Source organism: Armigeres subalbatus, chromosome 3, assembly GCF_024139115.2.
Source record: "Armigeres subalbatus isolate Guangzhou_Male chromosome 3, GZ_Asu_2, whole genome shotgun sequence".
Lineage (NCBI taxonomy): Eukaryota > Metazoa > Arthropoda > Insecta > Diptera > Culicidae > Armigeres > Armigeres subalbatus.
This window is the reverse complement of record NC_085141.1, coordinates 121,916,377-121,930,773: the sequence shown is the minus strand read 5'-3', so window position 1 is coordinate 121,930,773 and position 14,397 is coordinate 121,916,377. Positions and strand designations below refer to the sequence as shown.

The following is a 14,397-nucleotide window of genomic DNA, read 5'->3' as shown; positions in this document are numbered from 1 at the left end:
GAAGCAAAAGAGTAGACTCCTTCTTTAAAAGTATGCATTTGCCCGGAATAAGGCAAAAGAGTAGATGACTCCTTTAAAAGTACGCATTTGCCCGGGATGAAGCAATTACGAAGTATTTAGTCTAAGCTAGGAAATGGTGCATTCTGGGGATTAGGACATTCTGGGGAATGTCTTTCGGGGGATGGAGGCATTCTGGGAAATGTCTTTCGGGGGATAGGGGCATTCTGGGGAATGTATTTCTAGGGATTGTGGTATTCTGGGGAATGGTTTTCTAGGGCGTAGTGCATTCAGGGGAATTAATTTCTGGGGAATCACTTTCTGGGCAATGGGTTTCTGGGGTATGACATACAATCGTAGAATAGAGTGGAGGCTCAAGCATTTATTGTTCTTTGTGAGGGATTCCCTTGTTTTCCAACATGAACTGCACAATCCGAAGACATTATATCTGTATAGAGCTACTCGCAAAAGTATATCAAGAACAACATTTGAAAAGAGTGTAACAGTCAAAATTTATTCCTTCTGATTCTTCGTCCCTATATATAGCTATGTATTCTCAGCTATGTATGTACACACAAAATCAAAAGGTATAAATTTGGGCGGTTTCGTTCTTTTTAAATGTTGGTCTAGATATGATACAAAATAACTATTCCAAAATTGATTCTAGGCTATCCTAATGTACAGATTGGAGAACTAAACGGAAATCGCTGGCTCTGTGCGGAAATGTATTCATAGACTTTCTTTCGTCAGTGCATTCTTCCACATGTAGGCTGTTTATTTTTCACCTTTATTGGTAATTTTTTCGTATGAGAGTAACGTATATAAGTTCACTACGCTTAGATGGTTTTGACCCCGAAGGGTTCAAAAGAATATGATTGATTGCAGACCAGCATCCTCCGGGTATAGTGCCTTTCTAGGCAGTATTCTTGAATCGTTCCAACCGTAGGCGAGCACGTTCGGCGTAGTCTGTCTTTGTGCTGCTACCGGAGCTGATGGCAACCTTGCCGGTGGCTGTCAGAGTTGGCGCAGAAACGGCCCCGAACCGCTCTTGGCGTTTAATTAACTTCTCATCCTGCTCGATTTTCGTCATCTTATCGGACACGCTGACTCCAAAGCGCTCAGCTCGCTTCTTCAGCGCATCAACCCCCACCAGAGTACTCGTGGGTTTGGTGGTTGTTACGCCGCCAGCGGAATCACTGCTCATTAGTCCAAAGCGGGCCGCACGAGCCTGCAGTTTGGAGTCCGGAATTTCATTTGCTTGTGCTCCGAATTTTTTGGCACGCATCTCAAGCCTCTGCTGAGTTGTAAGTTCGGTTAGTTTAAGCACCTTTTTTTCCGGTTCAACTGGAGCGTTTTCCGATTCCTTCTGCACAGAATCATCAGCTGCCTTTTTGTCATTTTCGGTGCCAGTTTCAGTGGTTGTTGCTGCCACGGTGGGAGTTGGGACAGAAATAGAAATGTTTCGCTTGAGAGCAACTTTTTTCTGAGGAACCGCCACTAAATCATCCTTCCTGTCCGCAATCGATTCCTTGGAAATGGTCTCCAAACTTTTCTGCTCCGGTGATTCAGATTTAGATGGTTCACTTGGAGTTGGAGATTTCAATATTCGATCTTCTTCAGTCGTTTCATGTTGGTCCTTGCCTTCCTCATCTTCCTCAAGAATATCATCGTTAAGCTCATCATCTTCAAGCAGATCTTCAGAAATAGCAGTATCTTCCAGGGGATCACCACCATCTGGAACGAAAACACAGTAAAGCGAAACATTTTTTTATTTTATGAAATAGGTACCTATTAAAGCCCCCTGTAGTCGATCGACCAGTTCGTTTTTGTTTCCAAGGGTACTGAGCCCTCGATTTTTGAGCTCCTTCTTCAAATCCGCTACCTAATAGGAAAATACAATTTGTGGACTGTGAAATAATTTCTTCATAGCTGACCCTGGATAAACAGGTTCAAAGCTTTGAGCCAGCAATATTCATAACCTGTCCTATACGGCAGGTCAGACATTTTTCTTTTGTATCGTTTTCGGCAGGAGAGCCATAAAAACAAAACTAACATACCTTCATCTTGGAAACATCCTGATCACTCATGTTTATATATTATTGTACCTAGCACGCAAAGCACACCGTACAGGTACTTTAAGCAATAGAATAGTAGTGTTTTCGAAAATTCTAATTTGTAAATTAGGATGCCGCAAAACAGTCTACCCACTTTCCTCCGCAGTTGCAGTTTTATGTTTGACGTTTTAGCAGTCATCATCAGCGGCGGGCATCCCATCCATCCCATCAACACCAGCTGCAGCAGCATTTAAAAGGTTTATGTCTTGGATGCACGCAGCCACTTTACACACCGAATTCGCCAAGGCCGCAAAAAGCTTCAATAAAGCTATCATGTACACGGATAAAAATATATACTCTAAATAGATTATACTTTAATCTAAAATCATATTCAGTCTATCCACTCATTCTAATGATTATTTTTGGGGTAAGCTTTCCAATGCTTAAATTTCGTTTAATTCGGTGATGTAGTGGTGACCGGAGTGGTTTGTTTTTCATTCGGTGATGTAGTGGTGACCGGAGTGGTTTGTTTTTGCCGTACAGTGATTAAAAAAACGATTAATTACGTGTGAAATTGCGACAGTGCCGCGAAAAAGTGCTTTTATTCGCGTGCCCTAAAGTGATAAGTGACGAAATAACCAAAAGACAAATTGTGTCTGTTGGTTATTCTCGTTCAATTTTGGATTTTTCAGCCCCAGCAGCAGCTGGCGGCCGGTAAATTTTTGTGCTTTGTTTTGTCTCTTTGTGTTCTGTGTCGTCTGCATGGTACCGTTTGCTAGCTGTGTAAGGCATAAGCGAGATGGTTGAGTGCAGTGAGTGTGGCATGGGGATCCTGCCCAGTGATTTGCCAATGAGTTGTTCTGGTTGTGGTTGCGCTAAAGTGTACCACTACAAGTGCACATCCATGACCAAACCATTGGCAAAGCTGGTCACGGAGAATGATAATGTTGTGTTTAAGTGTGATAATTGTTTATCAAGCCAGTGTTGTGGCGAGCAGAATGTATTGCTCTCGAACGTCCAAAAGATCGAAGAGGAAATGAAGAAGATTTCTTCTATGTCTGATTCGATCGAGGGCATTCGAGATAACATTGCTGCTCAGATAAACATCGCGCTAAAAGACGGGATTGAACAATTTGGGAAAAGGGTGCAAAATGCCCTAAATGATGCAGTTAATGGTTTTCGGGACTTAATTGGAAATGAATTGAAAAATATGAAAGGATCATTTTTACAATTTGATGCGACCAATAAAGTAGCTGCAATGAATGTGTCACAAGGTACATCAAGATCGTCTTCGGAATCGAATTTGAATCCCAGAGATAAAAACGTAAAGTTCAAGAAGACGTTAATGATGTTTTCAATGAGAAAATTAGCTTCGCGGATATCGTTAAAAAAAGCACTGGGAGTAAAATTAGTAGTAATAAAGAAAGCAAGAAAAGTGTTGCCATTATGATGTAAAAGTGGCTCGTAAGACTCGTCCGGTTATTGTGATAAAACCGAAAGAGTCCAATCAAAGTAGCGATGATACTCGCAAGTTTTTGAACAAAAAGTTAGATCCAAAAACACACAAGATCAGTAACTTTAGAAACGGGAAAGACGGCTCTATTATTGCTGAGTGTGCAACAGGGTATAATGTTAACGCTGTCAAAGAAGGCATTCAAAGCGAATTGGGTGAGAGTTATAACGCTGTTGTCCCATCATCGGTGCCAAGATTGAAAGTGATGGGCATGTCTGATAAATTTTCCTCCGATGACTTCATTCAGATCTTAAAAGATCAGAATGAAGACATCGCCATAAATGATGTTAAAGTCGTTAGGATGTATGAAAATCCACGTTTTAAGTACAACAAGTACAACGTGGTAATTGAAGTCGATAAAGAGACTCATAGTTGTTTGTTAACCGCGAAAAAGGTAAACATAAGGTTTGATCGGTGCCTTGTAGTTCCAGAGATTAGCGTTTTGAGGTGTTTCCAGTGTGGAGAATTTGGGCACATGAGTACGGAGTGTAATAATGACTGCGTGCTCAAAGTGCAGTGAACGTCACAAGACCTCGGATTGCACGTCAACTGTATTGAAATGTGTCAATTGTTTAAAAATGAATAAGGAACGTAAAATTAATCTGGACGTTAACCACGGGGCATTTAGCACCGAATGTAAAGTTTACAAAAGATTATTTGATCGGAAAAAGAGCAGCTTACGTTTCAATGAATAGCAACCAAGTTCCAGTAGTAATGTGAATCAGTTAAATATTTTGTATTTCAATATTGCTGGGTTATCCACAAACTACGTTGCCTTACGTAAGATTGTGGAAGATACACGTCCGTTTTTAGTCTTTCTATCTGAAACACATATTATCGACATTGATGCTTTTGATCAATATAGTATTCCGGGTTACAGTGTGGCTGCTTGTTTATCACATTCGAGACACACTGGCGGTGTTGCTATTTATGTCAAAGAATCGGTTCAGTTCAAGCTTCAATTGAACGAAGTTTGTGATGGAAACTGGTTCTTAGGCATTACAGTTGTACGTGGCATGAAGATGGGTAACTATGGTGTTTTGTATCACTCTCCCAGTTCTAATGACCAGCGATTTGTTGAAATTTTTGAAAACTGGTTGAGAGGTTTCTAGATCATAGCAAATTAAATGTACTCGCTGGCGATTTCAATATCAATTGGTGTGACGTTCATAATTCGAAGCATTTGAAAAATTTGGCAGATTTTTCAACTTAAAACAGAAAGTTTTTGATTATACGCGTATTTCCCGGCACAGTAGAACTTTAATTGATCATGTTTATTCTAATTTTGATTCAGTTAATACTGTTATTAATTGCGATTTAAAAATAACCGATCATGAAACAATAGTAATCAATGTTGATGATAATAAAGGTAATAATAGTAATGTAAATAAATTGAAGTGCTGGAGGAAATATTCGAAACAAGCAGTTTCGAATCTTGTCGAAAGACACGTGGATTTTCAAACAAATGGCGGATCTTTGGATCACAAATCAGCTGTTCTCACGAATGTCATAAAAACCTGTACCAATCAATTAGTTGAACAAAAGTTTGTATCTCAAAATAATTCGAACAGCTGGTACAATTTAGACCTCTTGCGCCTTAAACGTAAAAGGGATAAGTTGTACAGAAAATTTTGTAGACATAACAGTGATTATCGTTGGAATAGGTACCAGGTTGCGCGTAATAAATATTCGCAACGTTTGAAACGTACGCGATGCGAATATATTCAGAGGAAAATTGATCAACATCAAAACAACAGCAAAGAATTATGGAAAATATTGAAATCACTTTTGAAACCTAGTACTAGTAAACCGCGGTCCATAACTTTTGATGGCACACTAGAACTATCAGAACAATTAATTGCAGATAAGTTTAACAAATATTTTGTCAGCAGTGTTTCATCGATTAATGCATCTATTGAATTAGTTGATGAACCCGACGAAATACGACAGCCGATCGATGTTAACTGTAGATTTGAAGGCTTTCACCCAATAACATTGGAAGAATTAAAGAATATTTGCTTCTCGATGGGAAAAACGGCTGGTGTAGATAACGTAAATGCAAAAGTGATACAAGACTGCTTTGATGTCATCGGAGACAGCTTGCTGGACCTAATTAATGAATCTATCCAAACTGGGCACGTGCCACAAGTTTGGAAGGAATCCCTCGTGATTCCTATACAAAAAGTTGCTGGAACGATTAAATCCGAAGAGTTTCGTCCCATCAACATGTTGCACACATTAGAGAAAATTTTAGAACTTGTTATTAAAGGCCAGCTGCTAGAGTATTTAAATAATAATAACTTGCTCATACCGGAACAATCGGGATATCGAGAAGGTCATTCTTGTGAAACCGCATTGAACTTGGTATTGGCTAAATGGAAAGAGAAAGTAGAGCAGAAAGATACGATTGTTGCGGTGTTCTTGGATCTAAAACGCGCTTTTGAAACAATTTCTCGGCCCTTATTGTTGAAAACAATTCAGCGCTTTGGAATTTCGGGTTCTGCTTACAAATGGTTTGAAAGCTATTTGAGTGGCAGAACTCAACAGACTGCTTTTAAAGATTGTGTATCAAGTCCCGTGGAGAACACGCTCGGCGTGCCACAGGGAAGTGTATTAGGGCCTATTTTATTCATTATGTACATAAATGACATGCGACGAGTCTTACGATTTTGTGATATAAATCTTTTTGCTGATGACACAGTGCTGTTCATTGCAGCTAAAAACCTAGAAGAGGTCGTTTCACACTTAAACGAAGATTTGCATTCTCTAAGTAGATGGCTGAAATATAAACAGTTAAAATTGAACATAAGTAAAACTAAGTTCATGATAATTTCGCGGAACCGAATAAGTGAAAATGTCTCTGTTATGATGGATGATGAGGCAATTGATCGCGTACGAGAGATTAAGTATCTTGGCGTGATTATTGATGACAAGCTAATATTTGACAAACATATTGACAATGTTATCAAGAAAATTGCCAAGAAGTATGGAATTCTTTGCCGATTAAAACACGATTTGACCATTGCTAGTAAAATATTGTTGTATAAATCAATCATCTCTCCTCATTTGGATTTCTGCCCGAGTTTTACCCAACGGATACTTTTGTGTGTTTTATTTTAATTTTATTTATTGTTTTTGGGGCATTAACGACTACAACGATCGCCTCGATGATGATGATGGATTTTTTTACTTTCTTGACGTAATTATTAATTTAACTTTTCTTTGTGTAGTCTACAAGAGTTTGAGCCTCGCGCGCGAAATACAGGTATAAATTATTTCAAATTTAATTTTCGTGTGCCACATTTTGATCTGTTTGAATGATTAGGAGTGAATGACTTTTGTATAATTACTGCTGAAAGAGTTTTGAATGTTCGATATAGCTATCCAGTAGATTGTTTCGCGGTTAAACTGAAACTTTTGATATCGACGGAGCGGTATCACAAGTGTTGGTGCCTGTATTGTCGAGAATCATGAATACTATAGATACATATAAGTTGTTGAGCGAAAATTGACTTGATACGCGATTCCTGGTGAAACTTTTGAAATCTGTGCGAGAGGTATCACAAGTTTTGCATTTTCATAGAGCTGTATGTATCACTACTGATGCTTTAGCAAGATTGCGGTTTAGGAAAGATCAGTTTTTTAAATTTATATGTTTTGCTGTATAGTGATGTAAAATATTCAAATTTATATCTGTGATAAGAAATCGGATCGTTTTTCTTTTGGAAATCCGATTAAAATGCATATCAATTAATTATCTTAAAGATAACTCGTCTAGCTCAAACCCTTGTAGTGGTATGTGGCGGGACCATCATCATCATCATAATCCTTCGTAATGCTTATTCCCTTTTTAATATTTGCGAGGCTTCTTTTTTGACAGGTTCTTTATTCCGATAGAAAACAAAAACAAAAAATGAGAATTAGTGGAATTGAGCAAATAATTCAATAAAACGTTAGTATTTGTATTATTCCACATTTATTAGCAAAATACAAGAAAAAGAACATGGGCTTTCAACACGTTTACTTTCCGATAAGTGGGCTAAAGGTTCAGGCAAAAGATCGCTTCCTTTTGAGCAGAAGATTCGCCTCCTGAAACCAAGGCGAATGTAAGTATTTGTTGCAAATTCCGATGCTTCCATTTCAAACCAGGGTTCAGAGCAAGAACAGAAGTTGCAAATACCGATATCTGAGATCCAATCCACTACGCTGATCACTCTTTGCATGTCTTTTTATTTGAGTTTTTTTTTTGTTTTCTTCCGCTTTCTTCTGGTTCGAGCAGATGTTGTCCGGAATCGGCCGTTGCGTATCATGATCTATAGAAACACTTCTTGCTTTATTGTTTGATTCATCAACAGACAACTTAGGTCCTAATGATGCTTAACCTTATTAATACTAATAAAAGTAATTATAATAAAATCATCGTTTATTATGAAACATGGCAGAATGAGCCCTTGTAAAATTACGACGAATCGTTAATTGGTACATCGAAGAAAATTTCCGCATACATGTTATGTGTGAAACTACAAAGATTTTTGCAATTTGTAGTTGCAAATAAAGCTTATGTACGGGAACATAAAAGTTATTAGGTTCCCGTCATATAAAGTCTATGTTGTTGATTCAAATAGAATTCATATGGATGACTAATATTATTTATTTGTCGATGCAAAATAATAGATATATTTCTGGATCATGAAATTAATTTGTAAATAAAGCATAATAAATATGGGATTATTTATAAATAAAAAAAATACTATTTTTTTTATTTTTTTCAACTTTATTAGAAGAAGCCAAGCTTTGATTGTGCATTGTGAGAGGATGAAAATCCAAGCTGGACATTGATTGAAGATGGTCATAATTCTGTCCGACAAGTCCACCATCACCCACCTCATGCTACCGGATGTATAGTTTGTCTCGAAACTTGGGTTAAAGCTGCTTCCAGGTTAGACGTTCGGATCCGTAAATACACAGACGAAAATCTCACAATCACTCCCATTCTCAGTGGATCAGATACGGGTGCTCAACACGATGGTAGCTGCATTCTTGTTCGTGTGTCTCCGACGGAAGTACGTGACCGGTACCTTTCCGCGAAGTACCACCGTTTTTGGTCTCCAAGTCTTTGGTCATCCATGTTGGAAGCTGCATTACGCTACCTCGTGGATTCTGCTGCTTTCATTTTCTCCGTGTTCGAATGGTTCTTCATGCAGCTTAATTTGTTGTCCGTCCTAGGGATCCTATATTAAGAGATGTGCGAATACTTTTCCAGACGATTTAGCAACGCTGTTACTTTCGTAAACAAACGCTGCCAGCACTTGCCGCACTGAAAAATGTTTAGGCTTGCACATGACTTTACATTCGAAGACAGTTTTTGATTATTTTATCTATGCTCTAGCAATGCATTTTCGCTCAAATTCAAGAGCAATACGAATGAACACGATATAAGGCATCAACTAGACTACTTTTACTTACGAAAGCAAAACTAATTGTTTATTCGATCAAACTTTTCATAAAATCTATTTCACCAAAATCGCAATACCTTTCGATCTGCAACAATAACGATGTTCATTTGGCTCAGATTTTGACAGTTCTCAATGCTCGATTGGCTCAAGATGGCCGCTTTCGCATATCTCTGAATGTAGGATCCCTAGTCCGTCCCTATGATCAGGAAATAGACTAGAAATAAGCAGAAAATCGTCAATTGAGCAAATTAATTAAACATTCAATGATTACTCACCAGTAAATCAAATGGGCAGTTTATAGCGTTCACTTTCAAACTCAATCTCAAACAATCCCAAACGTAAACCATATGTGGGTAAGGAATATAATATTTGACTTTGCAGATCGACCCCCAGAGTAACAATCTGTGAGAAGTAAGAAACTGGTTAGGGTCTGTTAGTTATGTTACGGCTCGAAAACATAACCATTTTTATGCTTTTATGCTGATTCCATTTTTCTTTAAATTCTGACAGTTCTTTTCGTTTCACTCCGCCGGCCGGCTTCGGTCGGTGCACAGATACTGAAGAAAAGAAAGGAAAAAAAGTAAAATTGATTTCACGTGGTTTACCAGCGCTTCTTCGACCGACAATAATTGACTTTAAAATAAAACTTACGAGGATAAATGAAGCTCAGCAATGCAACTATCATCACTAAGTGATAAGTAAGATTGGATCCAAATAGTCAGGAAAGGGGAACTAACTTCTGGAAATGATTTGTTTTAGGTATTTGGCAATGCAAAAGTCCTGCGGACGGCGGAAGCAAACATACGCCTAGTGAATAAGCTGAGCAGGAATGTTATTGCTGGCGATTCATTTTTAAATGGTCACAATGAATCACACGAGATGGTCGAATTTAATTTGTGTCTGGAGAAGATCTACGCTGGTTTGCGGCGGTAAAACTTCTTTACGGTACTGTGGAAACAGTTGCAAGAACATGTTCTATCGGAAGAATGTCCCGTTTTTTAAAAAATTTCCAAAAGCTTAATTGACTGTACGTTCGCCGGAGAATTGCAAAACAATTCAGCCATTTAGTTACAAACGAACATAACAGTGATTTTGATCCGGTTTCGCTCCGACTCTTGGCCATTCAGGATCAGCGTAACGATTCGAGAAGTGAAAATCAAGTGTTCACAGACTGTCAGGCGGTTTTTGAATAATTTGTTAATATATTTTGGTAATCTGGGAGATGAGGGGCCCTCCTTAGCCGTGCGGTAAGACGTGCGGCTACAAAGCAAGACCAAAGTATCATCGTGCTAGCCTCATGATATACGAATGATATACGTAAAAATGGTAACCTGGCTTAGAAACCTCGCAGTTAATAACTATGGAAGTGCTTAATGAACACTAAGCTTCGAGGCGGCTCTGTCCCAGTGTGGGGATGTAATGCCAATAAGAAGAAGAATTTGGGAGATCCGCGGCGATCCAATTCTCCCGAAGCACAATTCGGCGCACAAGGAGCTGTCTGTGATGAACTTAGAAATTTATAAAAAATCATAATAATAAAGATATTATATATATATATATATATATATATATATATATATATATATATATATATATATATATATATATATATATATATATATATATATATATATATATATATATATTCCCGTTGATCTTGTTTGATATTTCATTTACATCCCACTGTCATTCGAGGCAGTTTGGTTATGTATTATCACGATTTTCACAAGTACATAATCATTCTGCCATGAATGACAGCTGGATGTAAATAAATCAGCATAAAAGTCCTTTTGAAATAACCCTAACAATACCCTAACCGCCCACTACGAAACATAACTAACTTCACTCTAAAGTTAGACTAACATGTTAGATTAAATCATGCAACAATCCACACGGAAGGATGTCTAGAAGCGACCAGGAATCTACCTGAATAAGACGCAAACCACCTTAGCCAAGCTTCAATTTCATCTTCCCCTTAAACCGTCAAGCATGATCGTGCATGTGTGTGTTAACGGTACACTAATACTGCCAAACAATTAAGCGGTTGAACTGTCAAAAGCTCGCGCTTTTTTGGTCGCCATATTTTTCACCGAGTCGACGCCATCTTTTCCGTTTGCAATTGCAATTGCAGCGGTAGCAATGAAGGAATAGGATAGGAAAGCCATTTAACAAAAAGAAATATTTAATCGACGAAGATAGATTGCGATAACCATCGAAGCTTCAGAAGATACAACAAGTGGCCAGAGAAGACTAACCGATAGTAGAGCCGAATAACGGCGGTAAGTAGATTCTACTTTTTTTGTTAGTCCTGCAATTTGGTCCTGTAGTTATATTTGTCTTATTTACTTCCTTCTAGATATAATCGCTCATACAAATGGATCGAAAAGCGTCTCTTATTCGTCGACGCCGCCAAAACCTTGATACGTGAAGTGCATTCAACGGTTTTTACCCAAGTCGCGGACCGTCCGGGAAGAATCGTCGCGTAAATGGCATGCTGGTGGCCGCGGCAGAATAAGAATGTGTAATATAGCAGGAGCATGCACAAAAAACAAAGACCTGCCTTGGCCGACCTTGGTGGAACCAGATTGCCCGTAGGTTTCCAATGCCCCGATGATTCCGTTCCAACCTATAGGTCCATATATGTCCTGCTCAAGCGCAGTCAATCTTTGAATCGCTCCCAGTAGGAGCACACTGCCTTGTTTTATTTGATTACCAAGGTGCTGGGCATTTGGGACTTAAACTGGAGTGCAATGAAAATTGTTGCAAAGTTTGGAACTCGTTAGCTCGGGTTTGCTTCTCTTCTTGTACTATATAAAGAAAATAAAACATTTTTTCATATTTTTTACGCGCAATAAAATCTACCAGAAGTCACACAATGTAAACAAAATGAATAAGAAGAAGAATGACATTAGGTACCCTTATCTCCACCATGTCTAAGAAAAATCTAGTAGAATTGTGGTACCCATATCTAGGAGGTATCTATGAGCTTTCTAAGAGACCATAACTGTCAAATCCCTTCCGGTTCAAACGGTCTACTCGTCTAAAATTTGAGGTAGACACCGGTTTAAACGGTTGTTGCATTTGAGGCGGATTTGAGGTCTGACAGGTACTAGACATCGAAGAAAAATATCTAGGAGACTCATTTCTTTGTCTCAGAGATATCATGGTAGAAGTCTAGAAGATCTTTCCGAGCGGGAAGCATAAACATACCTAACAAAAGTGTTGCAGATCTGTCTAATTTTAGTCTCATTTTACCCTAATGTTAGTGAGAATATTAGAGTATTTTTCTAACAGGTTACACTCATATTAGGGTCAAGTTAGAGTAACCTTGTTTGCTGGACCAATAATGTTTATGTGTCACAAACATGACCCAGATATTTTACTCATATATATATATATATATATATATATATATATATATATATATATATATATATATATATATATATATATATATATATATATATATATATATATATATTGACCATAATGAGCATATAATGATCGTTATGTGCACGAATAAAAAATATGTTTTCGGTAGCTAATAAAATGTACTGGTAGCAGCCAAATATTATTTAAGTTTGGATTTTTATTAGTGTAAAAGAAGTCGTATTTTATTGTTAAAACATTATCAATCAAACTTACTCTTTATGCTGAACATTTTTGTCACCAAATTTGCAATAACCACTTGCTCAACGGTTTCAATCTACAATCAAAAATGAACAAGTCCAAATTTGACACATAGAGATAAACAAAAAAATGATTATTTTATCGATAATCTTAGCTGTCATGTTCGGAGGAGACGGCCTCACCCGAACCAGCCGTCTCCAACTGCTGCTCGATCCGCAGCAGCTCAGAAGCATTACTTTTTCCCGCGAAATATATTGTCTATCCGGAAAAAAGTTAGACCGATTTTTATACCGAAGTTGGATTTTTCTCCAGATACAGGCAACTTTCCTAACTTCGGAAGTAGTGCGCTGAATTCGCCTAAAGATGCGCTAAACAACGCATCAATTAGTTTGACAGATAAAACTTCGGAAGAAAGTTCGGTTCGGAAGTCCCGACTTCCGAATTCTAAGTTGGTGCTACGCCGACAATATCACAAAACTGAAGCTGACTCCTCTCATCTGTCACTCACACATCTGGCACTCGTGTCCAATGTATATGCCCTCTTATTCTGTTTATATTTATATTATCAATACCCGTCTCAATCCCTACATTAGCTAGCCTAGAAACTAATATTCCAGTGCTTAATTTTTAATATTCGCAATAAATATAAAAGAACTAAGTAAAATAAATATTAAAAAGTAAGCAAAATAGATTACTTAAATTTATCCGTGTAAATTTATCCGTGTACAGTATCCCCCCGCTTATACTAATGACACACTGGTGGTACAAGTACCATGGTACAAGAATCTTGAAATGAGTACCATACCAATTATTGTCTTTATTAAAGATAGTCTTGGAATAATTTTCTTGTTCTCTTGTACCATGGTACAAGTACCACAGGTGTGTCCTTAGTATTATCCGGACCTCGCTAGTCCGACGACTCGTTAGTCCGGATCTCGCTGATTCGGAATTTTCCGGATTAAAAAGTATCAACACCCATTTAAACACATTATGCTGTCAGTTTTCAAATTTGTGCTGTGATTTTGTTTTGGTTCATTTGTATGGATTTGACAGTCGGATTAACGAGAGAAACCCCGATAGTCCGGCCATCCATTTGTCGGATCAGCGGGGGTATACTGTATGTGCACTTTTTCACGATTATATAAGGCTCTGTCTCATTTGGAGAATTAAACTGAAATTAAACTTAAAAGTGACATTTCAATAATTATCAAATAACCCTGCTCGCAGAGCAAGATTAATTTTGACAGATATCGAATCATTTTGCATCTATGTCTTATTGGAATTGCTGGGGAGCACCAGCCATTCTTATTGACTGGGTTATTTGCTAATTTTTGAACTGTCACTTTTAAGTTTAATTCTCCAAGTGAGGCAGAGCCTACGGGTCTGTCTCAATTGGATAATTAAACTGAAATTAAACTTAAAAGTGACATTTCAATAATTATCGAATAACCCTGCTCGCAGAGCAAGATTACTTTTGACACATATCGAATCCTTTTCCATCGATGTCCTATTGGAATTGCTGGGTAGCACCAGCCATTCTTATAACGGGGTAATCTTGCTCTGCGAGCAGGGTTATTCGATAATTATTGAAATGTCACTTTTAAGTTTAATTTCAGTTTAATTCTCCAAATGAGACAGACCCTAAAGCCCCAAACGCAATAGGGCACTGCACGGAAACATCTCTATCTCTTTCGTTCCTCATAAATTTTGACGTTTACTGGCCTTGTTGTTTTCTAATTTCTTTGCA

At 37.9% G+C, this 14,397-nt stretch overlaps 1 protein-coding gene and 1 long non-coding RNA gene across 2 annotated transcripts; both read right to left on the bottom strand.

Annotated features, from left to right (window-relative positions):
• Window positions 1-763: 763 nt before the first annotated feature.
• LOC134225963 (uncharacterized) lies at window positions 764-2,245 on the bottom strand. The gene is made up of 3 exons (XM_062706433.1): window positions 2,055-2,245; window positions 1,786-1,879; window positions 764-1,731 (listed from the first exon to the last, which is right to left on the bottom strand). Exons 1-3 carry the CDS (start codon window positions 2,082-2,084, stop codon window positions 911-913), a joined length of 945 nt encoding a protein of 314 aa, XP_062562417.1. The 5' UTR covers window positions 2,085-2,245; the 3' UTR covers window positions 764-910.
• Window positions 2,246-8,367: 6,122 nt separating this feature from the next.
• Window positions 8,368-9,998, bottom strand: LOC134223161 (uncharacterized). The gene is made up of 3 exons (XR_009982466.1): window positions 9,483-9,998; window positions 9,296-9,422; window positions 8,368-9,234 (listed from the first exon to the last, which is right to left on the bottom strand). It is a non-coding gene; the product is annotated as an uncharacterized LOC134223161 (long non-coding RNA).
• Between the last annotated feature and the right edge of the window lie 4,399 nt (window positions 9,999-14,397).